This window comes from Oenanthe melanoleuca, chromosome 1A, assembly GCF_029582105.1.
Source record: "Oenanthe melanoleuca isolate GR-GAL-2019-014 chromosome 1A, OMel1.0, whole genome shotgun sequence".
NCBI classification, from domain to species: domain Eukaryota; kingdom Metazoa; phylum Chordata; class Aves; order Passeriformes; family Muscicapidae; genus Oenanthe; species Oenanthe melanoleuca.
The window spans coordinates 7651821-7678423 of NC_079334.1; the positions used below are offsets into that span (position 1 = coordinate 7651821).

The following is a 26603-nucleotide window of genomic DNA, read 5'->3' on the forward strand; positions in this document are numbered from 1 at the left end:
GAAATTTGTTCTCAGACTCTCTGAACTAATACTGCTGCTTATTACTCTTACTGTGACTGTCTGGTTCTGCAGAGGAACAGCTTTTGCATTCAATCCAATTAAAAGAATGAGGCTAAATTGTAGGCAGCAGCTGAGTGCTTTGTGCAAAGCCAGCTCAAATCTTGTGTCTCGGGTAACAAAGTTCCCAAAGTGCCCCAAAATCAGGAGTCTGTTTGTTGTCTGTGGTGCTGCAGTTCTGGCATTTGGCTGGCCAGGAACAGATAACCCTGAGCTCCCAACCTGATAAATCTGGTGAAGAACAGAGGGTCACTCTATGCAACACCACGAGACTGGAGGCAGCAACTCCTTTGCTTTCAGCTGTGATCATCTGCACAGGTCAAGACTGGCAGTGAAAAGAGAAGAATTTTCTGCCCAATTCCTGCAGCCTGGCATTTCCTTTTGTAGAAATGATTCCTCCCAGCTCCCTAAGGTGCAGCTGGGACTGTGGTGTGGATTACCTCCCATCCTTTAGGTGTACCTAACTACAGTTCAGCTTGCCCTGACAAAACTGTGGGACAAATGGAATTGTGAATTAAAATTACTAATAAGTTATGCATCATAAACACCCAGAACAGTCATCCATCATGAAAGAAAGTATCTTTTACCCATGATAAGAACAACATGACCTTTGGGCTACTCTGCTGCCTCAGACTGCTTGAAGTAGAAATTACTTGCAGCCTGTCAAACACCATTCTGGAGTAATGAGTGATGTTTTAAATGATGGCCTCTGGATTTCACATGCTAAATTCCAAATTCCAGTCTCTTTTCTGTGTCTCTCATGACCATAAGGGGCAAAAATGAAACTCTGCTGGCATAAGAGTGTAGGTTTTAGGCTGTTAATAACTGTAATTCCACTGACAATGCAGCATATTAGCTTTACACCAGCAATTCTTTGGAATAATTCTGAACCAGAGTCTGGGTTAAACCTAGGAGAGTCCACAGGAAAAGAAAGTATTTATTCATTTCTTCTAACTGGAAAACATGACATGACCTTTTGAAACAGGGACCATCAAAACAGAATAGAGGTCAAAACTGTTAGCTGCAAAAACATTCTAAATAACATAAACAGTGCCAATGTCTCTGCTTTCACTGTATTTCTTTCCATGGCCATAGCAAGACTGACAAGGCATGTAAAAATTATTTCACTCTGTGGAGAGCAGCACATTGCTGCATTTCACTTGGAAGAGAGCAGTATGTATTGTATGTATCATGTGAAACTGGTTCAGAGAAGTTGCAAAAAGTTTGTATCCCCACTATTTTTCTTTCCTTGGCTATAAATAATTTGTGTTATGAGCCATGTGAAAATAAATGATTCCACTGTGTGAGAAGGTGAGGACCCATTCATCTTTAGCCTCACTGGTACCCAACTTTGTCAAGTGTCTCTTTGAACTTCACAGAGGGTGAGCCTCTCATGACAGGCAAAAATACACACTGGAAACCCATTGTGGTGTCTCTACCAGCTTTGACATTATTTAGTCAAATATTCCCCTACTATTTTGGGACTGTCTGTGGAGAAGTCATAAACCTGCTCTCTTCAAACATAATTCTCAAGTGGCTCCTTCAGATGGAAGTTGCAGAAAAAAAGCTCCAACTTCCCACAGGCTCTGCTCCCCTTTAGCCTCAGAAATGCAAAAGGATGGAAAGAGCTGTATTTCCTCCATGGGGGTTGTACATAAAATGCCCTGATGATACTGTGAGAGTCATTTCAGACCAGGAGATCTGATGGGCTTTCAGTGCTTTGGGAATAAAATCCCAAGGGATTTCTCCCAATGGAGTAAGTCAATACTGTTAAATGATATCTTGCTCATACAGGCTGATGATCTGCTACAAAAAAACAAACTGGGACACATGCAGGTATGAAAATACAGGCCAGTGAGAAACCACAGAAGCATTGAAAATTATGGTCAAAACTGTCAGGTGAAGGCATGGTGCAATAAACAACTCAGCACTCGAGCCTTCTGCTAGCTCTGAAAATGGTCCACTGAATTCCCAAGCAATTAAATACAAACAAAAGCAAATAGAAGATTTGCAACAAGGAAGCTAACACCTTCTTTAAACTTGTAATATTTGAAGGAAAAAACCCTAACTGCAAGTATTTGTCTGAAGACAGAGCATAGCAACACTATCACAAAAGCTGTGTATCCATGTGAACCCAGAAACAAACCCTGGGTTTCTAAATATAATTAATATAATTATTGTAATTCTTATAATATATAATAATAGATAATCCTATTTTTTCTGAGGATCTGAAAATGTGAGTGAGGCAGTGGAATCAGCTTTGAATAAAGTTTTTCAGCTTCTAGTATAATTACAGAAACTCAGATGCTTTGTGCTAAGTTGCATACCTACAGTTTGACTTGGCTAAGCAGGCAGACTTATTTTTCTTTTCATGATCTTGTGAAGATTAATGGGAATGCCTTCTCCTGTTCCACTTGCACCTTTTTTAAGCTCTGCTCAGTGCAATTCATGTTTGGAAGGAGCTGGTTCTGCTCATATAAACCCACAGAGATTTGCCTCGCTGCATACAAGCCAGGGAACAAATTAAAAAGTTGGGATTTTAGATAACTTAGAACTTAACATTTCCCATAAGCTGCTTAAAGGCAACTGAAAGGGAAATCAACATGCAATCTCCACTTGGCTGTTGAACAATGATGGAGATGGAGATTTCCAAAGCCTCAGCACAGGCGGAAGTGAGGATCCTCCTTTCAATGGCTGGACAAATATTTGAACTCATTGTGCCTGTCTAATCCTTTGCAGATTTCAAATGCTACCTAGCTCCAGGAAAATAATATACTCCCAGATCAGCCTAAAATAATTACTGAAACTTCATAACCTTCTTGTTTTTAATAATGAAAGCCAGCATGCTGGATCTAGTCATGCTATTGCCAGCGTACACTGGACATCAACATAAATGTATTTTCTGCAAGGTGGGCTGGCTTGCTAGTCCTTTTTATCCCCTGATTTCCTAATTTTCCCTTGCTTTTCTTCCCTTTTACAAATCCTCAGTGTCCCCTAAAATCTGGAGCTACTGTTGCCTTGTTGACACAGACATTAGCTCCCTGATGTGCACAGACCACAAAGTACTTTACAAAGCAGCCACAAAACTTTTTAACCCCATGCTGGAGCTGGAGAAATAGAGGAGCAGAAAAAAAACAAACAAAACTAACTCATCCACACTTGAATCCAAGCCCAGTGTGCAGCTCAGCATGTTACCCTGGGGTGTCAATCAGCACAGGCTGGCACAAAACACCTTGTACTGCACACTGCTCTGTGTCCCAAATATTACAGAGCTACCAATGAATGCTCACACTGAAATTATATTGATATTTGCCTGCCACTTCTTAATAAAACTTGTAAACTTAGGATCTGCATAAGCAGAAGCTACCAGGCTCCACCTGCAATACTCCAAATGTAATATTGCATAGCATCTTAAATAACACAGGGATATCTCATTAAGGTAGAAAGATAGTCTCATATCCCAGATCCATTGGATCAGTGCCACTATGAGAAAATCTAAATCAAAGCAGAACACAAGCTCTGCTGCTCCATCCAGCTGTTGTGTGGTTGGTTTCCAGGGAATTGTAAGCTCTAGTTCCAGTTTTACAATGGTTCTACCCAACATTTGGGAAAGGTGTAATACTTCCCTGCTTCACTTCATTTGTAAAATTGGGGATTGGTAATTATCACTTGGTATTCTCAGGACCAATACTTTAAAATGCACTGTTATGGAACAAGGTGTTACAAATCAAAGTCATTTGCTGTCAAAATTTTTAAGTCAAATTACAATTGTTTGAAATTTCTGGTCTGGGCTTCAGGATGGTTTGATCCAGCAGCAGGTTCCATGCTGGCTGTGCTTTGCACTGGAAGATTTTGTGAATGTCTCCAGGACTTTTAGGTCCATGTTTACTTTAGGAGGTGAAATTGCTGTTCCACCCCTCCACTTGAAACTGCACATTCATTGCCTCTTCCATGTTTCAGGGTGCAATAATTCTATTTATGCAGTACCTTCTACTTGTGGATTTCAAAGGCCAGCACCTTATTTTCTTCAATACATTAAACCTACACAACACTTCTGCAGGAGAGATAAATTTAATTAATTCTTCTTTAACAAATGTGAAACTGAGGCAGGTAGGATAGTATGCAACTTGCCTGCATCAGATAGCTACAAAATGAAATAAAGCACATTTTATAGCACCTTTAATTTGAGTTCTGTGCTTCAACAACATCCTCATTTTCCCTCCCACAGTGCTAATTAACTGTAAAGTATGATAGTCATTACTGAACTGAAGTTCCACTAAGTAGCAAATGAAGATTCTCTGTTTAATTAGCTTTATAGCTAGGTTGTGGGACAAGGCATTTTCCTAATTAACAGGATTAAATCTAGACTGGGCAGACAGGAATGAATGTAATTAAAATTTAATCTCCCTCATCCTGAAAACAGGCTGCCCACAAAATAGAGAGCTTTGTGTAAATGCTCTTAGAGCATGGAAAGGTTGAGGCAGGTTTCAACACATTTCCCTCATGTCACTTTCTCAATTTTCACCTGTTATCTTCGCAATTTCACGAAGAAACCTGTCTTCCAACACAGATGGTAATCTGTCACATATGGATTTAGGTGTCAGCTATTCTCCTCCAGGACATATCCACTCTGACATTATCCACCAACCAATCAATAAAAGAGTCTGCCAGGCTGCCAAGAGATCAATCACCTTGTAAAACAAACATTATGTCCTATTATTTTCTTATTACAGTTAATTAGATTTATAAAACACAAAAACCTTCACAGGTGAAAAACTCAGAACTGCTGTCATAATAGGTTAGGCCCAGATTTCTCATTTGTAAAAGGGAAGGGATTTACTAAATCTAAAGTGAAAAGAAAGGATTTTCATTTAAAATTTTTGCTGAACACTGAATTCTTTTCTAACCTTAAAAACATGTTAGTGCAGTGCTATGAACCCAAACAGTGCAAGCTGTCTGAGGCTGTGACACAGAATGTGAAGGGGACTGGAGACACAAAGATACAGACTGATAGTCTTTTACTGTCTAGGTTGAGCTAAATGCCAAAACTAACCCTCCTCCCCACCAACCCCCCTGCCAGAAGCAAAGATAAACCTCTCAGGAATCCCAGGAAATAAAACTAGTTCTCCTCCTCCCGTGACATTTTATCAATCAAAATGCTTTTGTCAATCAAAATGCTTTTTATAAAACACTGGAGAGGGAGAAATAAGTGTGCTGTTCAATCTCCCATGCATTTACACATCTATACTTGGGGCACTCAAGAATGTGTCTCTGTTTTTGACAGAGCATGTGGAAGGAACAGGACATCAAATTCTGAGAAACTCTGAGAAACCTGTGGCCATGAGAGTGAGAACAGGCAGATCTGGAAGCTGGGGGTAAAACAGTGGCAGAAAACTGTATAAATTCATTGGGCTGACTGCTTACCTGCCTTAGTTATTCACACAGCCACTAGCACCAGAATAATTCCATGTGCAGTGTAATTATTCACAAAGCCACTAGCACCAGAATAATTCCATGTGCAGTGTAATTATTCACTCAGCCACTAGCACCAGAATAACTCTATTTGTAATGTTTATGCAGGAAGAGCCCAGGCAGAAGAATTAACTGGGTTGCTGCAGGTAAATAACAAGAATAAAAGTGTTAATTCAGTGTTAAGGAGTAACTCAGATAGAACTGGGGGGCATTTTCTCTGTGCTAGGTGTCACTAAAAAACAAGGCCTGGCTCTGTATTTAATTTTTCCATATAGTCAGAATGAAGAGCAAAGGGGCAAGTGAACTAACTGCCCTTCTGGACCAAGAAACAAGAATCCCTAGATTTAGTGTATGAACTCAATTTATATTTACTCATGGTTGTTTTCATTTACCCCCTTGGAATTATTAACTGCTTAGGAAAGCTCTGTGCTTATTTCCAAGAATCTCAGTTTGCTTGTAGAAAAGTTTAATTTGTTTAATTAAATAAAATTGGTATTAAGGGCAGTTAAAGGTACTGATGTTTTCTCTAAAATTCCACTGTGCTAGTTTTCCCTGGGATAAAGCTACTCCTTCTGAAAGGGGCACTTGAATACAATTAGCCCATGATAATTTAAACAGCTTTTAATGAATCAAAGAAATTTGGATGCTGACCAAAAATGAACCCTCCAAAAGTTTTTGAAGACACAACTTCAGTCAGGGATCTGCTCTGTACCAGGGAAGACAGAGGCATCATTGAGAGCAGGATCTACTCATAGTAAAGAAAAAAAAAAAAGCTGTACTTTATGATGAAAAAGGCAATGATAAAAGAATGAAAAAAATACTGCAAGTTTTGAATGTTGGAAGTTATGATTATGTGAGTAATCAGCTCCCAAGTAACAGAAAGCACAGCACACTTTTCCATAAAATACTGTGGCTGCTGATCCTCAAGGGGCTTTATATTGTTGAATAAATGCAAGGTCTTTTCAACAACTGAAATGCAAAATATGACCCTCTGAAGCATTAATTTAAAGGATTTGGCATTTTCAAAGGGGAGGTTCATGAAGACAAATAACAACTGCAAGTTTCCAGGGAACAGGGATATTGCCTAGTCATGAAAAAAACCCTAACTTAGTACACATGAATTTATTTTGTGGGGATAGATGGAACCCTTGGGAGGGAATGAAACAGAGTGAGTTACATGGCAGCTGACCCAAGTCTGCAATTTTTTAATGGAAGATAATTTGTTATATTATATTTGTCTGTCATGAACAAGTCTACAGCAGACAAATGAACTGTATCTCTTTAAGCCAAAAAAACCCCAAACCCAAGGCCCAACTGAAAATCTAAAAGGCAGTTCCCTTAAAAATAGGGAAGGAGCAATGAAAGTTTCATATATATCCTGGATTAGATAAATTTGCAGCAGCAGTTAGAAGGATTTTGCTCTCCATTCTCTCTCACTTTTTTTTTTCATTCCATTTTCTTCTTTCACAAATTTCATCTGTGTTGATCTCTAAAATTTGCACTTCCTTTCTTTTTTTTTTTTTTTTAATAAAAAAATCATGGGTGTATAATTTGATTTTTCATCACTGAGGTCTGAAACTTCAGCTGTCTCTAGGAAAGTTTGAATGAATTATGTCTCTAAACCAAACAGTCACATACATATTCTTCACTGAATGTCCAATTGCTCATTTTTCTGATTGCCACACAAGGCTTCTGACCACTGTCACCAATTACACCAAGAGTTTTCCATCTTTTCCTCCCTCAATCCCTACTCATTCACTCATTTTCCCTCTCCAACATCTCTTCCACTATTTATGGTTTTACCATGAACTTTTCTGACCCTTCTCCTCAGTCACATCCTCTACCACCTCTCTTATCACACACCAACCACAGCCAACTCCCTGTTTCCTCTGAAAAAGTGGGGAGAAAAATTACAAACTTAATTTTGAGTCACTCCCCAGCCTCAGCAAGTCCTGAAGCAGCTGTTTCCAGGGCAGCAGTGCTGGCCCAGATGTTTGTGGTTCTCCCACTGGACCTGACACAGAGCTTTCTACTGAGCTGCTCCAGCTGCCTGCTGGATGCTGAGCTGTTTCCCTCACACTGCATTGATCTTGGATATTCTGTCTTGAGACCTGGACAACATTGATGGAACAGCATAAAATAACTGCAGCCTCAGCAAAAAGGCCTTAATGTTTGTTTCTTTAATCCACATTTAGGTAGCTCTTTTGAAAATGCTTTTGTAGCTACCTGGGAACTCGTGCTCTCCTCTAACTTGAGAGTCTTATCCACCTTTTCTAAAACAAGCATCCCTTCTGATAAACTGAACTTGATTATTGTTCTCCCATTGGTTACTCAGTTTTCCCTCTGATCTTTATGATGGTTTATTTTGGACACAGTCATGCATCTTCCTTACAGTGCTATCAAACAAAAAATAACCACAAAACTGCCTCTGTATTTTAATATTCCCTTTTGGCTTTAGTCTTTCACTTGTCATTTCTAGCAAATAAGCTCCCTTTGTGTTTTCTTCTTTCACCATCTACAAGCCTACCTGTTATCTCTGCAGCATGCAGGGGTTGGTACATGTGCCAAAAGCTTCCCTGTAGAGGAATTTAGTGAGTCCAACTATAAGAGTCTTCTGGGGGCTTTCCCAAAATGTGTATTCTGAAAGTCTTGCCAGTACTCAAATCCTGAACAGGACCACTGTTTTCATGATAAAATTCCTGATTTTCCTCTCATTTAATGCTGGTTTTGTTACTTTTTCTTTGGTTGGGCAGACACAGCATGAAATCACCCTCTGGCTGCCTTTGGTTATTTGTTTGTCACAAATGCCTCTGGTTTTTTAATCATATGGTTTTGTCAGAAAAAGCAGAATATTGGGAAGGGGAAGAGAGAGAGTGATCTAGCTGCTGCAACATTTAAAAAAAAAAAAACTCTGCTGGTTTCTCTAAATCAGTTGAGCAGTTTGGGATTCATACAAATCTGCCTGTTTGCTTCCTGAAAATGGCATGTGGTCTCAAAAGCTTTTGACTGTGCAGAAGTACTGGATAATGGTCAGAACTGGTTGGTCTGCAGGTAATTTTAAGGAAGTTAGGCTATTTTAAAGGAATATTTAATTGCACAATAAATGTGCACCACATATATAGAAAATTATTATTTTCAATTAATGGTTTTGTTCCTCCTAAAAGCACTAATTTAATTACTGAAGAACACACATTTTCACTGCTATCATTCTTGATATCAGTCTCATGTTCATGAAATAATTTAGGCACCAACTTCTCATGCAAAGCAAAGATGGCCCTCTGCCCATGCAAAGACATAAGGGGATTTTGTATTTATTTTTTTCCTTGTTTTCAGGATAAAAGACAGCCACAAGATTTGTATTTGCCTTATGATCAGCATGGAGAGGGCAAAGATATTCTTTGTTGTGATAGTTGGCTTGTGATTACACCTGATCTATTTTCTGATAGCTCTTTGCTTGGAGTACAGAGAAGCAAACTCCAATGGTGCTTATTTTTGAACACACACTTATTTCTAGTGGCAAACACTGGGAGGGTGAGGTGCTGCAGCTTGAAAGCAGAGTTCTGTAAGGAATCTGATAGAAGTATAATGGTTATAATGAATGATGGAAACTTGATCTGATTTGGTTATTGGGAAGTTTTTTCTTGAGTTTCTTTTCTTAAGTTGATGAGAAAGCTATCAAGGGAGTGGGGGAGAATGGATCAAAATGAACCACTTCAGTAAACACTTAAGAGTTGCTAAAAGACAATAAATACTTTAACAGCTAACTTCAAAACTCTACCCCCTGACTTCAGACAGCTTGTGGATTGGCTTTGACAAAATCATTTGACAAAATCATTTGCCTTTGGCCTGCCACTGAAAAAAAAATCAGGGCACTCTGATTCCTCTGGAGTAGAATGTTTTTCAGAGGGAGGAACACTGAAGAAAACCAGAGAGGGACTGAGAATTTGTCCTGCACTGACTTCCACATCTGAATGGACAACACAGGCCTCTTTGCACTATTATATTAATACTTTTTCTTATATTTAGCTTCTATTATTGAGCTCAAGGAGAGGCACTGTATTCCTTGTTTAGACTCTGAGGGGAATTGGAAGGGCTACTGCCAAGGCAAGTGAAGTGGGTACCCTACAGGTTGGGAATAAACTCTGTCCATGTCCTTAGGAGCATGATATTGCAATAAGATATGAGTTCAGAGCTGTGCCATGCTATTTCCCAATGCACATCTCTTTAAGCTTGTACAAATAGGAGGTAGCTGAGCCATATGATGGAAAATCTCTAATCCCATCAGGAATTATCAAAGGCTGTGCTTATTTTCCCTTGGGGTCACTTATTCTTCTGACTGTATTCTAGAACACAGTTCACTGAGGGATTCCTGAGACAAGTAAAAGGTGTGAGGTGCAAAATTGAATTTGATGCCCCCTGAGGGCTGATGCATAGGAGGGAGGACAGAGATTCTACACAGTGGCCTGGGATCAAATGAAGAGTCACAGAAGGTGAAGCCTACACAAAAGCTTGAGGATGACAAATTCTGTTTTAAAAATGAAACATCAATTTTCACTGCCTTTTCCATTGAGGTTCTTGACTTGAAATCCCATGAGCATTCAGTTTTCTGAAATATCTGAGAATTTTTCCTCTAAAAAGTCAGAAGTGTATCTGACTTAGGATCTCAAAACATTTGTACTACTTGCCACTTCCAAGGATCATGGTTAAAGTCAGCTTTAGTCAGAAGCTTGGGTCAGCTTCTTCATAGAGTCTAAGCACTCAGTGTATCTCAATCTCATTCTACTTGCAAAGTTGGGCATTTTTTTTCCAGCAGAGTAAGTTAAAGTAGGTTGAGAGCAATCCTGTCTTTTCCCTAGGTACTTTTGACAGACTCTCAGTAACATGCACACTTCATCTCTGGGATATCCCAGAGTAATCCAGCCCAGACACCTTCATTTATGTGCAGCAAGCAAAGAGATGCTGCTCATCAGCTTAAAGGAAAAGCTGCCATCTCTCCCTGCCACTGTACCACTAGTAAGATAAGGCTAAGGGACCATTTCCCATATTCTCCTTTCCAAACTATGAATCCAAGGCAGTATTTCAGCAGAATGCTACAAAATTTAATGTGCTATACACCACATTTCTCTGGCATGAAGCACTGACATTATGAACCAGAATTGAATGTAAAAGTACAATCACTCCATTAACCACCTAAATTCTCTCAAAGATAAGAAATGTAAGCAGATGGCCATGGTGCAATGATCAAGGAAAATGTAATCAGAAGAAAAGGAGAATAAGACAAGCAGGTCTCTGCCCTTTCTGGCTTTGCCAGACATCATCTTCAAAAACCCACTGCTGCTTGTAATTTTGAAGCTGACATTTATGCTGACATTTGCTGGTACCACAGCACTCTGCCTGCAGAGGAGGTGATGACTGTCAGCAGCTTCTTTCATTTGAGTTTATACTCTCACAACATTTGCATGCATGTTTTTCCTGGTTTTTGTTTTTTTTTTTTAATGGCTCATAATGCTTACATTCCTCAATAACAGTATGTGTCTATGTGGAGGGAGCTGAACTGACCTCTTCACAAGTGTTGAAGAAAAAATTCATGTTGCTAGAGAAAGGTGAGTTGGGAAAAGCTCTCTCTGTAAGCCCAGGACCTGCTCTAAGGCCACTGACACTCCTTTCACTGCATGGAGCATCACAGGTATTGCACACACTGCTCATGGCAGGGCACAGAAAGAAGCTGAGCAACCAAAGCAGGAGTAATCTATAGGAATAGCTGTGAACAGATTTGCCTCTAAAATATCAGGAGATAACTTAAATTATTTTCCATTTAAGTTGCTGGTGTATGTGAATGATGAACCTACTCTCAATGAGATCACTTTACAACTAAGGACAAAAAAAGCTCATTCACATGAAATCATTTGGGACTTGTATTTTTCTCTCAGGTCAGATCCATCTAGTTCAGAAGGTCTGTTCCAAACTTACAGTCCTGACTCCAAAGGCATTGACAGAGAATGACAATTTCTCATTGTGAGAAATGTGGTCATATAAGCCATCAAAGTTTTATCTGCCTTAGTGTATATTTAACTGATGCATACATTTTAGAGATTTTCTTGCACTGGGTTATATTTTATTGTTTAATTTTTACTTACATGTAAAAAAAAGGTCAAATTGATCAAACAAAACCTGAATTTATTAAAGGTACTCTGACAGCAAAAACATTGTATTTAGGCAACAAATGAAAAAAACCCATACCACTCTGAAATTTACCTAATTAATCACAGTGAAATAAAGGTATAATCATAATTCAGGCAAGCTAATAGTGGATGTATGAGATTAACACCTATATATGACTAATAATAAACAACAAAAATAACCTGTGCTCTCTTTTAAAGAAAAGAGGAAACATTTTCAGTTTCATATGAATTGATTGAGACTGACAAGATGCAATTCTAAGTGCTAAGTCTATTTAATTCAATTTAGAGCAAAAAAAGCTAAAACAAATTTTAAGTAATTTCGATTAATGGAAGTATGGAGGAAATCATAACTGCTCACAGATACTCTGCAGCCAGGAAATGAAGCCAAATTGGCCAACTAAAGTGTTCACTGAGAGCTTTTCAACCAGTGTTAGTGTGTTCTGAATGAAAAGAGAGGAAAGCCTTCAGCATCTGAGTCATAATCTTATACCAAACTGATGTCAAGCATTAATTTAATGAAACCTTTCAGTTCATATTTAACAAAACATGACATACTTTGTTTCATTGAAACTCATTCTCTAAAAAACTCTTTTCTCACTGAAGCAATTCCATTTTCAAAATTTAATTCACTTTCAGGGTTTCATTTTTTGTGTACCCAAAACTGATTTAAAACACATTTTCCAGCTGTAACAGGCTGCAATTAAGCAAGATAAAAAAACATAACTACTATATCAAGCTAGCACAGCCAATGCTAAATTTCCCTTTTATTTCAGATAAATTTCAATGCAGTTCTTTGACTGAATTTTTTTATTAGTGTCTATGCTCTTGCTTTTTTTTTTTTTTTTTTTTTTTTTTTCTAGATTGCTTAATGATAAAGGAAATTTCAGAGCTGAGTTACTGGACAGATCATTCACCACTCAGGCATTCCTGATACTCCCACTGCAAGTATTTGAGCTCTAAGTGCCACATTTCTTTGCTAGGTCTGAATGCTGAAGGATGGGGGCCTTGGAGGAAGAGCAGAGCCCACCCCATTGCTGGGTCACCATGACAATGAGACAGCAGGAAGGAGAAATGTTTGCCATGCAGGCACATAACCCCAGTGTAACACTGCTCTGGTCAAATATGCCAGAGCACTGAGAGGGGCCAGGAAAATGCTCCAGCTCCAGGTGGGGATGGCAAGGAAACTTTCTGCCTCCTAAACACAGAACTGTGGGATCCCCTGGGCTTGGCACAGACCTATTCCTGCAAGGAATTGATCCTTCAGCCACAGCACACTATGAACCTGTAATATCACATTGCTACTAAACCCCCTGACATTCCTGCCCAGCTGACTATCCCAAAATCCTGTTGTCAGGCTCCTTCCCATTAAGGGTGGATCACAAGATGCAAATCAAATGATGGGTGAAATGATGCAAAACAGCAGCTGAACAAAATAATCCACATCTTGCTATTACATTGCAAAGTGAGGTAGCACTTTATGGATATTCATGGAAAAGTCATAGTTGAGATGCTGCTTTTGCTCAATGTCCCTTAGAAATCCAGTTTGTCCTGCTTCAAAGTTTCATTTGCTGTGCCATTTGACTCTAGGAGCTCAGCAAGGGCTGCAGCTCCTCTATGTCTAGTGCAGAGTGCTGGGAAGTTGCTTTATTTTGGCACAAGAGTGCCTGGGGCACATTTTGTTAAATCCCAGGGCATCTATACCATACATGTGGTCATACATTTTACACCATGCTAGAAGCTTGTGGCCCTTCCTCCTGCTCTAATTCACTTTTTGGAGAAGCCACAAAGGAAAGTCCCTGTCTCTCTCAGACATCATCTTCTGCCATCTTTCTCAGTCCTTCTCTCCTTTAAGCCCTGAGAGAAGAATTCTCCCTGGCTCAGCTCATCTCCTGTAGCTGCCCTCGGGAAGGTGAGCTCTTTATTTTTTGATCCAGTTTGGCAGATGGATTCCAACAATCTTCAGAAATGTTTGCTAAGTCTAATCTAGTCTGACTTCACTCCTCTTGAACCCTACAAGCCTCCTGCATTATCTGTTACCTGAGCTGTATTCAGTGTAGTTAAATTGCTGAGCTGATGAATCTTCTAACTGAGGGCAGAATGGAGCTGGATCCATGAAAAGGTCACTCAGCAGGAAAAAGGCACAAAAACCAACAAACAAGGCAGCTGAGGACCACAGAACTCTGATATACACAACACAGAGGACATTAAAAAGTGGGTAGGAGGCAATGGGCAATATGCATCCCAGGCCTCTGCAACTTTTAATCTTCAGTCTCCCTTTCTGAGTTGGTTGGATTCTGTGGGATAACCTGGTAGGCATTCAAGGAAGTGACCTACACTGCTTCCTCATGTGTAGCACAATAATTGACAGCATCCAATGAGCTGAGCATCAAGCTGGCATCACCCAGTTACAATGGCAGCAGAAATTAAATAGCATTAATTAGAGGGAGAATATGAAACTCTTTCTGCCTGGAATATCTCTTCTCTTAGCTGTCAAAAACCTCCATGGTTTGGCTTATTAAGAGCCAAGTTGACAGGAAAGCTGAAGGGAATAAAGGAGCATTCTCCATTGTGTGCCAAGCCAACTGAAGGAAGACTTGAGTTCAAGAGTGACTTTTAGAAGACAGCAAAAGGTTAATGAACTTTTATCCAGCACCATTAATACATCTGAAGATCATTCTAACTAGACTACAGACAATCCTTTTGCTCTTATTTCACTGCAAGACCAGGTAAGTAATGTATGTAACAGAGAAATCAGAGATTTTAAATCAGAGATGAGAAGGTTTTTCCAGTTTCCAGAAAGCAAAGCCATATTCTGGCAGTCAAGCATATCTGCACATACTCTTTTAAGAACTTGTCTTTCCTTTTTATATTTGCCTTTTTTCTATACTAAACAATTAATGTAATTCCCAACTACTAAACAAAAACCTGTGGATATTTTGGACAGTAAACTTTTTTTCCCATGACATGTCTACACAATGCCTAAAATTGCCTAGAGTCCTGATTGTTGAACAGAATCATTGAGAATTTTTTTTTATTTAGAAAAATGGTATTTCTATTTAATGAAATTTTAAAAAAACCTAACTCATTCTCTGGTTAAAAAATAAGGAAGTAATGTCAGCAGATTTCTATGAATTACCAGTATAGCAAAAGCACATTATTGAGGAAATCACCTACAAGTGAGCTAGAATTACACATTAATAAATTACCCTACATCCACTTTGCAATACCCAAAAGTTCAGATGTTTCTTTGAGTCTTATTTAAGCCTCTTGAATCTAAGCATCTACATAATTTCATGCAGTAGCTGCACTATGTAGAATGGCTTAGAGAGGAAGACGCCAAAATGGACTAAAAAAAAATATCACAGACTTTCCAATAAAAACATTATTTTTGGTCACCATTATTTGCTAAATTAAACCTAAACACATTAATCATTTTTCTCAACCCACAATTGCACTTTTCAGTTAATATATTAATTCTCCTTCCTGTTCCTCTCAGCATTTCTCACATGCCCTACATCTCCCCTTTCCCTTAACACACAATGGCATATCTTTCTTCTATATTTAGAAACATAACCTCCCTTAAAATGATGTTCTATGAGAAACCTCACTTGGACATGCTGTGACACTCCATGGGCTTGAAAACTGTGCCCAAGAAAGACAGGATGTGACAGCTCCATGATCCCTGAGGATGCTTTAAAGGGCATCCAAGAGATAATCCCCTGCTCTTGCCACACAGATGTAAAATTACAGCTGGAAACAGGGAAATGGATATATGAGAACTGGGGGCCAGTCCAATCAAGGAGAGTAAAGAGGAAAAAAAATACAGGGAGAAAACTTGTACTGATCACTCTCCTCTTTTCTTTTCTAGAGAATGCAGAGGAAGGAATATGCACACACTGACTTTCTCCTGCCTGGTTTTTTCCAGGCTTTACCTATCAGCCAAGAGGACATCAGTGTCACTCGACCAAAAAGTTTTGCCTTTAGGAGATGCAAATCCTACAGAGCATCCCCTTTGACTAAGGGCTGCCTGCAAAAAGCTGTGCAAGAAACTTCACTGGTCAGTTTAAGTGCAGGGTCCTTTGTGCACAGGTTTAAATGGAAATACAGCTTCAGGAGAGCAGGATCTAGCCCAGAAATCTCACAGTGCAATACACAAGATAAATTTTATTAATTAAATCAAATTCAAAATGTATATTTTACCAGTTTATGATAAAGAGTAGCTCCTAAAATGTCAATAAAGGTTAAAAAGAAATGGCTTGTTACTTTATTAAACCATCTGTGTTAATTTTCAGTTGCTGCTTATTTTAATAAAGTAACAAAGAATCAGAAGCATCATAAAAATACAGATTCTGTTTCTACTGTTTTCTACTCATAAAAAAGGGGAAAAAGCAAAATGTGAAAGAGCTTAGAGCTAAGGTATTTGGTTTGAGGATCAGTAGAATATTTCATTTTGTCTGTGGGAATAATTACAGTCTTGATTATTATATAAATATTGTTTCATGTTAGTTCTCTGGCCAAATGTCTAAATTTAGAATGACTCTTTTTTTCATGACAGAGTTTCAATAATAAACGTTATGATCAAGCCTAGGTGTATGTTACATTATTAAAATGCCTCCTTTTTAAGCACTTGGTGGAATCACTGTTACTGTTCTGCTATGGCTTAGCTAGTCTGCTGGTAAAAATGAAGATTTATTTTTATGTGGCTTGAACTAAGATGACTGAGTTTTGATGTGTGCTCACCCTTAACTATTAACATTGTGTGCAATGGCAGCTTAAATGTTTTATTTTCAAATAAACAGGCAAATGGACTGTTATTTCTATAAATACTAACAGGATCATGCCCAAGCACTGGGATTTTTCAGCCTGGAGCAAGAGGAAACCACACATTTTCTGTTTATTTTTGTGGGTTTTACTATTTTAAGTAACATCAAGCCTTAGACTGAAGATATTCTGACATTTCTGGTTAATTTGAAGGAAAAAAAGTCACAGTAATTTCTTAGCAAGTTAGGTCAACTTAAGCTAAGTCACTGAGTGATGAAAAATATTCTCTGTGACAAGAATTTATGCCATGTCCTCCTGGATCTCCATCTCCAAGTCTTTTGCAAAGAAGCTCAAAAGGAATACACAGGAAAGTGGGAAAATGGAAAAATGGTTGGTGGGTGGCCTGGTCCTACCAATATGTTCCCAAATCTCCTCATGTGCCATCGAAGTGTGACTGTGTAGGGACATTTGAGAGCTGTCCCTGTGCTGACAGTGCCATCAGATGCTCTTTTCTGCCCCCTTTTCCCCTGACCTCAGCTTTAACACACACATGAAAGACAGAACAGCAAGGTTCCCATGCTGCCTTTGGAGCAGTAAAACCTGAGCATCAGCTGTGTGGTTTCAGATTCCTGAATTTGTAAATGTTATTCTGGTTTTTCTTTGTAGCTGGCTATTTATCTTTTGAAGGTGCAGAAATGAGCAAGTGTCTGGGGTTTTTTTTCTGAGCAATACCTGGCTTCACTTAATAATAATAATTAATTAGCTTAATAATAAGCAGTTGATTATCCACAGGTAACAAAGCATTGCTTGATAATTGTAACTCACTTTCTGAATAGATAAATGCAGGCACCATTAGATGATTGAGGTTTTACAAAGGTATCAGAATACCCTTTGAAACTAAAGGCTTTTGCAGCCCTGAGTTGTTCCCCTAAATCTCTGCTCAGCTTGAAACAGTTTGACCTCTGCATCTCATTTCTTTGCAGTAATAAAACCCCTCTAATAAATAAAAAAACAACTGAACCAGGTAAATACGTAAAAATTAGGGAAGGAGAAAACTAATGAACGTAATTGCAACCACTACACCAGCATGGCCTCGACTCAATAAGTATTGATGAAATAACTGAACATTTACATCTTGTAGTGGACCTGCTGAAAGCAAATGATGCATTGCAAAGCAAACACAGGCTGACCTTTGCACGTTTTCCCATCAGGCTGCAGGGTAAATCCAACTGGGCAACTGCAGCGAACCCCTGTCGCGGTGTCCTTGCAAGTCCGATCACAGCCTCCGTTATTGACAGCACATGTTTCTGCAGAATGAAAGACACACAGGGAGAGAGAGGGAGAAAGGCAGTGGAATGAAATGCTCTGGGGGAGGGGAAGAGCTCTGCCTCTGAGGGGCAATATCACCATGTATTAAAAGCAATGGTAAGTTTTTGTTAAGTTTTAAGCAAGCCAACTGAAGCTCAAGGTCATCAATGTCCATGTACTGGTTTTGACTGGTAAATCATTTCCACAAGTCATGGTTTCTTTTCCCTCCCAAACTGGAGACTTAGTGTGTCTAGTTAGTGTTTTTCAACTCTCTTAGACAATAGGATGGGTTATTACATATGAAACAAGTTTAAAAAGGATAAAAAAAACAGTGATTGCCTTTGAAAGAAGAACCAAACATTCTGTTTTGTATCAGTCAATGTCTAGCTGAGGTATTTCAAGGTTCACTTTTAAATGATGTCTTAGGCACAATGAACTTTAAAAACAGTAGGAAGCAAAGCAGAGTGCTAGACTTGGAACTGAGAATTTAAAACCCTTAGTTAAGAAAGAGTTAATGGAAAATGAACTACATATATCACTTTGACAAGAATCTACATGCCCAATCTGTTCTTACTGAACTACAAGCAAAAGGCATCTGGGTTTTGTCCACTTAAAGCTTTTTGCAAATTGAAAGGAGTTTGGAGTGGGTGGGAGGGCATAATTGAGGTCACTGAACCCATTCCAAGCTGTGTCATTGAAATTTCCCAGTGCTTGTAGTATGTAGAAGGGTGGCTGGGCAAACACAGGCAAGAGAAAGTTGCAATACTTCTGAGCTTTTTACTACAGTGGGCAGTGACTATTAGGTACCACTAGATTAAAAAAAATAAAAAAACAAAATCTCCAACTTCATTACAGAAAAAGCAAGAACCCCTCCCTCGCTGCCATTGTTTTGTGTTACTCATGTATGCACATGCACACACCATACACATGCATATGCACACACACTCACAAACACATCCAGAAAGGAGATAAAAGGCAAGGGAAATGATTAACTTTGCTTTGATCCACAGAATGGAGTGGATGTAAGGATGCCAATTTAGCACGTCAGTTTGAACTGTACATTTTTCTGAGAAGTATTTAGTTCAGAGAATAAGTCCTTTTAATAGTATCTTTTTCAGTTGCTCTGGATTTGATTAAATTAAAATACCCCAGTGCCCCCCAAGATTGCCATTATTCTACTCAGCTCACCTCTTTCCCTAAAGAGGCTTTGTCATTACTTACTCAGATTTACAGACTCCTATTGCTGAATATTCACAGCCTGTGTCACAATTGTACCCTGTGGACAGGGTCTGACAATCAGCTATAGGATATGCTAATTGGGAATTGCCTTAGAACAGTACATTGATCAAAAATTATTTACACAGAACAGAACAGGCTTTATTTTTCTATTGACTAGCACTAAAAGATTTTTATTTTAAAGTAGCCTGTGCTTTGCCCTGAAGGTGAACTTAGACTGGCCATTTGGAGGGAATTCAATGCTTTAAAAAAAAAAAAAAGAAAAGTATAACTGTTTTTATTTTTCTTTTACACTGGCCTCTCCATCAGTTGTGAAAAAGCTCCTGGCACTTAAGAACAGACTGCAACACAGATTTGGGGCACACATGCATTAACAGCATGGGGCACATCTCTGAGCCCATATACATTCACACATGGTCCTCCAGACAGACTTTAAATTTTTATTTATTTTGCTATGTAATAACATGGTGTAGAAAGAGCTACCAGTATAGAAATGGATTTGCATATAACTGCCAGGAAGCATAGCTAACAAATGGATTGACTTGTTTTCTGGAAAGGCTCTCTGAAAATGGAGCTGAGTCTGCAGCTCCTGATTTTCAGGCAGTTCTTGCTCACCTTGCAGGACCTGAACCTAACTGTTTAAACAATATAGTTCTCATTTTCATCTACTGCTCTGGGAAATACTATTTTATAGACTTACAAGCTGAAACTCCTGGTTGAAGAGTTCTACAAATGACATGCTGCCATTCCCATTTGTATGTGAATGTGTATGTTGATATGGACCAACACATCAAATAAGAATTTTACATGTCAGGGCAGGAATAACTTTTCAGGTAATTTAAAATTTTTAACTTGGGCACAGTTTAAGGGCAGGAAGATTGGCCAGGAGTAAAGAGTTAAGGTTAAAACTCAGGAAAAAGCTGAAGGTCACGTTTGGAATGGCACTGCAAAGAGCAGTAAATCTTCTGTTTGCAGATTAACTCTGGCATATGAAGACTCCTTTATTGCAGTGCCTCAACACAAGATGAACATAAGCAGCAATATTTCTGCTTTCTGGATGACATCCAGTGAAAATGAATAGGCACAACAATTTTTTTTTCCCATGGCATGGATGACTGGATCTATAGGGTAAGGGTCATTCAATGAACAAGAGTTATTTCTACGTATAAATAGAAGGAATCAAGCCAGCTTTTCTTATTTTCACACAGATTTAGTAAAACAAACCAAGAAGGATAAATACCCTGCAACCTTCCTAGCAACTCTGACTTTCATACATGATGAACTCTTAACAGAATGAAGATCTAAGTGAGCAAGAGGACATGTGGCAGTACCTCTCACACTTTGGATAATTGGAGAGATGCGCTGATGAAATTCCTTTAGCTCAAGGTCGTGAGAAAACATTGGTAAAAGAAAGCAAACATGAATAGCAGAATGTGGGAAAGAGGCTACATCAAAGGGAGGAGCTGAGACCTACACACAGCACAAACTGAGTGCTCAGAAACCACCTGTGCTTCGGAGAGGGGTGACACCAACTCCATCCCCTCACCACGACCAAACCTCAGCATATATTTGAAACACAAATATGAATTTTAGGTGTCAAGCCAAGAGCAGAAGCAAATTACTTATTTCCATCCTATCACACTGAAGAAGCTATGGAAGGGAAAGAACAGATGTTAAAAACTGGATCAAGTCTTCATGGTGATAGTGATCCTACAGATAATTTTTGCTTTTTTTTTCTCTGTGAAAGACAACCTCAACATTTTAGCCTTTTTTCTTGGTTTTTTTTTTTTATTTCAAACTTTTTGTTTCATTGTGTTCTGTTCTGACAAGGTAGCAGAAAAAAGAACTGAAAGACACAACTAAAGCAGTGTCATGTTGCTGACATTTAGATTCCTTCTGAATTATTACAAAGCTAATCTGAAACAATTAGACCTTACTGTTAATTTAAAGTGATGCTTGCAGCCCCATCTACATCCCTTCTGAATTCCTACCAGAGAATTCAAGCAGAAACTGACTAAAGAAAAGGGCATCTATTTATATAAGGCAGTCTGGGAGATATTACATTATATTTTTCCAGTGTAAGCTCCTAATTCTGGAACAATCTCTTGTGTATCTGTTTAATGGATCCACAGACAAGAAATAACTAAAAATCATTATAAAAATGCTATGCTTTAATGCATAGGAACTCTTGCTTCAACATTAGCCCACTGCACTATGTGATATGCACTCCTTCTGGATATCAAAATATCCAATTAAAAAGCACAAGCTCCAGCTCTTAGTCCTTCAGCACTGGATCAGGAACACTGAATTAATTACCAGGTGAAGTTACTCCACCTGCAATGGTTTGGCAGTAAAAAAGCAGCTCTTCAGGTTCTACCTCTGAAGCTTTTGAGCTAAAGCAGAATCTCTACCAGGTGGCAACAGGTCACTTTCTTAAGAAGAAGAGTCATACTAGACAGGATTTATTTGGCTTTGAATTCTATTAAATGCCTGAAACTCCAATCACATCTCAAAGTCTGAAAATATTTCTGAAAGTTTGATTTTTAGCTTCTTCTATGAAACAAGTAAATACAACCATTTAAAATATAAGCTTCTAATAAAAATCTGTTTGAGGATTTTATAAGCAGATAATTATTTTATAAAGCCAATTTTCGTGACTTCAATTTATCTCATGAACAAAAGAACATGACATGATTTTAAGGGTATTGGTCAAAATCAGGCAAATCTTGGAATCTTTATTATTCATTGTTAATTCAATCTGGACTAGATCCAAACCAGTTTTACAGGAACTGAGATAAGGTGCAAAGCAGAACAAAATTACACAGGTCCTTGAGACTAGCAGGGATGCATCTGAGATCATGCAGTAGTTTATGTCTTTACTAGGTCATTCTCCATAATCTGTGGTAAATCAAGAGGACAGGTATTAAAACTGGACAAGTAAACACCAATAAAGTCCTCCAAAACAAGGAGTATCCTCTAAGTTTGCCAGATTTCTATAAACTGTTTAGGTTGACATGATAAGCAGTAAGTACAGCTGAAAGGAAGACTTGAAAGTGGAAAAATGCTTTTTCCCACTACCTAGTTCCTATGATTGCCCGAATGATAACACTAACCAGAGGGCAAGTTAAAGAAAACTAGCAATTCAAACTTTATTTGGAGTTCATCTGCAGAGGACTAAAGCTCATTGGGGTCAGCAGAAACAGGATGACTGGGCTTTGCTCTCAAAACTCTGTGCCACTATATTTTGAGCTTATTCTAAGTCAACATTTATGCTAGGCAAAAGCAATTCTTGATGGAGTAGCCTGGAGCTCAAAATTTAGTGAATCAATCATGCCCTATCAAATAAATCATAGTCCAAGCAAAGTTATGAGTAACTGTACTCAGATGGAAATTGTATCTATTTCTACACCTGGTCTGAATTTTGCACAAGAGCTGAACATGGCATCTCATGCTCAGAATAACTGTCTTAAATTCGGGGGTCAGACACATGAACAAGGCAATCTTCATGCAACTAAAGCTAAATGGTGCAAGCAGGATGGCAGCTTTAGTGCACTCAGTTTCAGCCAGTGCAACAAGGAGGTATATGGATTAATTAGACCATTGGTTTTGCTAAAAAGGTGCCTCTGTAGTAATAATTCCTGGCAACTGGAGTGGCAAAAAGGGTAAAGTACTCCCAATATCTGCTCCTCAGCAGATGTGCTGTCACTAAAGCTGCTGTAAACTGCTACTGTCTCTGAATCAAGAGATAACCTGTTTACCTATCCTAAAAATGAGTTTATTTCTCTGTATTTAATTCACTGAAACACCAACTTCAAAAAACTGAGAAAAGATTAAAGACATCTGTTAAAGATACCAAATACCTGGTTTTGAGAATTTTGAGAAGGTCTAACCTGAAACCATTTGTTGCCATTGTCTGTTATGATTCCTTCCATCACTGTAGTGTTTTGGGGCACTCAAAAGGACCAACTCCATTGTGCCAGCTATGCTGCAGTTTTGAAAAAGTGATGATGGGGAGGTACCAGAGCAGTTCTATGAGAGGGCAAGATCCTGCTCAGCTGAGTGGTACCAGGTCCCTCCCCTTGAAGAATGTTGAATTAATTTAGTTTAATATACAGAGTGTCTGGAGTCAAATTAGTCCTTAATTTGCACCTCCCCTCCTCTCACTCCTGAAAAGCACTTTGTCTGAATTCCAGACACACTGTGGTTTTGGACTTGGGGCTCTTTCTCTTCCTCCTAACTTTTATCTAGAGAATCCAGAAATAATTTTAACCACTAGTGGTAGGTGAAGTGCATGACCATCCTAAGAACAATTCCTAACTGAATAAAAAAACCACACTGAAGATCCCCTGCAAATTCTGATCAAAAATGCATAAATTCTGAAATGCCTGAAACTTGGAAGAGATTCAAACTTAACTCAGGAAAAGCCATTAAAAAATACAATTCTGTGGATTATAAAATGAGAGCTTGCCTTTACATAAGAGGGAATATGCAGCATGAGTAAGAAAGCCATGAGACAGAGAACAGATGATAAGACTGCTGTTGCCATCCATAAAAAGAATTTTACTAAAAGCAGCAGTACATGAGGTACATGTGCTGTGTGTCAGGAGATCAGGGTACAGGGAGAGACCCAAAGGTCCCAACAAGCACAACAAGAAACTGAACACACAAAATATTTCAATTTTCAGTTAAGGGAGAACTATTCTATTCTCATGCAAATTATGCTCTGTGATGCTGAAAGGATGGAGAAAGAGCATTCACAAGAGTATAATGAAAGAAACAAATAGCTGTGAACAGATGAAGGAGAAACTGAAAGAGCTTCATATTCAGGGAATGAAAAAGGTAAGGCAGAAAGGGTAACTTGCAGGATGTGGAATTCTTCACTTCGTTATGCTTGTCTCCTCATTTCCTTGCAATTTCATGATTGGTAGAATTTTATTTGCATGAAAATAGGATGAGGATTCTGCCCTGCCACATAGGGAATGTGTGAAGAAACAACTAGGTGAATCTTACACTGAATCATGAATTCCACAGCTCTCAGTTCAGAAAAACTCGATTCCTCTTCAGGGAACACTAAATATTTAGGGAATGTTGCTTGATAGATTGGATCAGGTGTTTTATAAGCATTCTATGAGTCCAGCCTGGTTCTTAAAATTAACACTTGTAGCTGTGGTGCTCTCTCTAGATAGAGAAGCTACATTTAAGAAAAACTGAAATTCTCTGAACATTGCAAAGGAGCATTGTCTCCTGACCTTGGAGAAATCCTTTCCTTTAAAAAGGGAAAGCAAAACAATGGAAGGTATTGCCAGGAATTCTGGATAAGGTCATAGTCTTTATCATCAGCAAAGGAATGAAGAAAAGGGATTTTTACAGGAAATAACACACCATTCACAAACTCAGTGAATAAAAGTGACGGTAACTCAAGATGAAAAGATCTGCCCGTGGGAGACAGAGAATGCATGAATGACCTCAGGAACTCCTTCCCCCTGTTTGCTATGATTTCATACAGCAAAGTAGAACTGACAGAAGGAGCTAAATTCACAGTCAGTAACTGAATTATACTCCTAGCAATATGCCTGCTCATGAAACGTTTGCAATTCTTTATTGATTAAAGCACAAAAGGATTATGATGCATACAGAGCCACACACTTGGTTTTCTGACAGTGAGCATTTCTAAGTTGGGTAGGAGCCATTCAGAAAAATGAGGACACATTTAAAGTAATTGGAAAGAGTCCTAGGAGGCAGTACAACAAAGCCAGGTACTGAAGTACACACTGCAAAGGTGCTCTTGGCTCAGTGACCCTTGGTAGGCTGCAACTGTGATAGAAGTTAACTGCTTTGAAAGGGCACTTGAAAACAAACACCAGCTTGTCCATCATCCTGCTCTTTGAGACAGAAACCTGGGACTAGCATCACCCTCATTCTGTTTTGAAGGAAGACAAAAATAAAGTCTGCAAAATCAGTTTTTAATTCAAGTTGGAATGAAACAACGGAAGACTTTTGGAAATTTTCTGATGGCAAATCAGATCTCGTACACTCTTTACTCCAGTGTTTAGTAGAACAGGCATTAAATTGCATGTTAGAAACCCAGGTCACATTTTCTATGATTTTATGTCTACTGGAACTAAAAAATCCCTAATCCTTATCAGGCTACTGATTACCAGTAATGGCCCCAAGGGTGGAACATTTACATGAGGCAATCATGATTTAGTATGACTTTACAGAATAACATCTTCCTTGAACAGGGACAGCAATGTGCTGTGAAAGGGTCTTTAGAATATTTCAAATGAATATTCTAACAAGTATGTTCTGTCTATGTACATTCTATCTCCCTATTTCTGAAGATCATTGCAGGCAAAAGCACTGTGAAAACCAGAGCCTCCCCATAAACCCACTTTCAAGAAAAAAGGCTTTTGACACAAAACTCTCATCAGATGACAAGATTCTTTTAGGTTAAGAATGTGTGGCTCCTTTTCCTTATCTGCAAAGAAGCTACCACAGAGTCCTGAAATCCAGCAAGTGGTGGATTTCCATATGATCTACACTGTCACTGTGTGGTTTATACAGTATTTCAAGATAGATGTTTGATTTTGAATAAGTTCTTCACACTGAGTCACCAGCAGAGAGATTTTGGATGCTGAAAGACTATAGAAGACAAATTTCCATATTGATGTGCTGTCATTTTAAACATGGCAGGAGATAATAAATTTAATTATGGTAATTGCAGTTAACTTTGTGCATTCTATTTTCCTGTAATCAAGAAAAAGCTGGATGCCTCTACTGAAGAGAAAACAGCAATTCAAAGAGAGTTCTGTGTGTCATACAGAGAGGTGGAAGTAAAAAGAGGCTCACTAGAAAAATAGGAAGGTGTTTTTTTTTTATCAGGTGCTCCAGACAAGTCAAAGCATGCTTGATGTTCAGGATGAATAGGGCAGCCTAATCCTTAGATAACTGGGGTTAAGAAAAGATGCCATATGGTTGACTATTAAACTCAAGGCATATGATGTTGAGTACCACTTTTGGTTCAAATGGGTAAACCCAAGCCCTAAATTTGTAAATCTCTGCCTTTTTTGATGTAACATATTTAAATGCTTGCCTTTGCTACAAATGCTGTAAGTCACAGCCATAAGTTCAAATTGTGGGATTTTTATTTAACATGATATGAGCATCTCATTAAAATCCATTGTAGCTACTGGGCTAAAGATATGAAACCTAAATAAACAGTTTTGGCCAGGACAGGATAAACACAGTTACTTGGGCTGATGTTTCCAGGTACCTTCAGGAGGCACAAGACTGGATGAAAGAGCTGAACAATACACAGAGAAAGGAACACTGGCACATCATGACAGTGGCCAGAGCAGGACTTGCACTTGTGATCTATTTTATCTATTATTCTGCACTGGCTTTGGCTGTTTACTGCAATGTTTGGGATCCTTGGAGTTGAGCTGATGGGGAAGTACAATTTCTACAGCATACAGAGACAAATGAAGAGATGATTCTGCCCCACATAACATGCAGGAAGTATATTCCCTCTCATATACTAATCCATGGCAGAAATGCCCAAATTGCAATTTCCATAGCTCACATCTC

At 38.7% G+C, this 26603-nt stretch overlaps 1 protein-coding gene across 2 annotated transcripts in view; it reads right to left on the reverse strand.

The window, feature by feature from the left end:
• The window catches only part of SCUBE1 (signal peptide, CUB domain and EGF like domain containing 1), a 184377-nt gene that overhangs the window by 49273 nt on the left and 108501 nt on the right, over positions 1-26603 (reverse strand). For both annotated transcript variants that reach the window (XM_056481851.1, XM_056481852.1), the window contains one exon: positions 17663-17779. In XM_056481851.1, coding sequence (XP_056337826.1) covers positions 17663-17779 — 117 coding nt within the window. The remainder of the gene's footprint in view (positions 1-17662; positions 17780-26603) is intronic.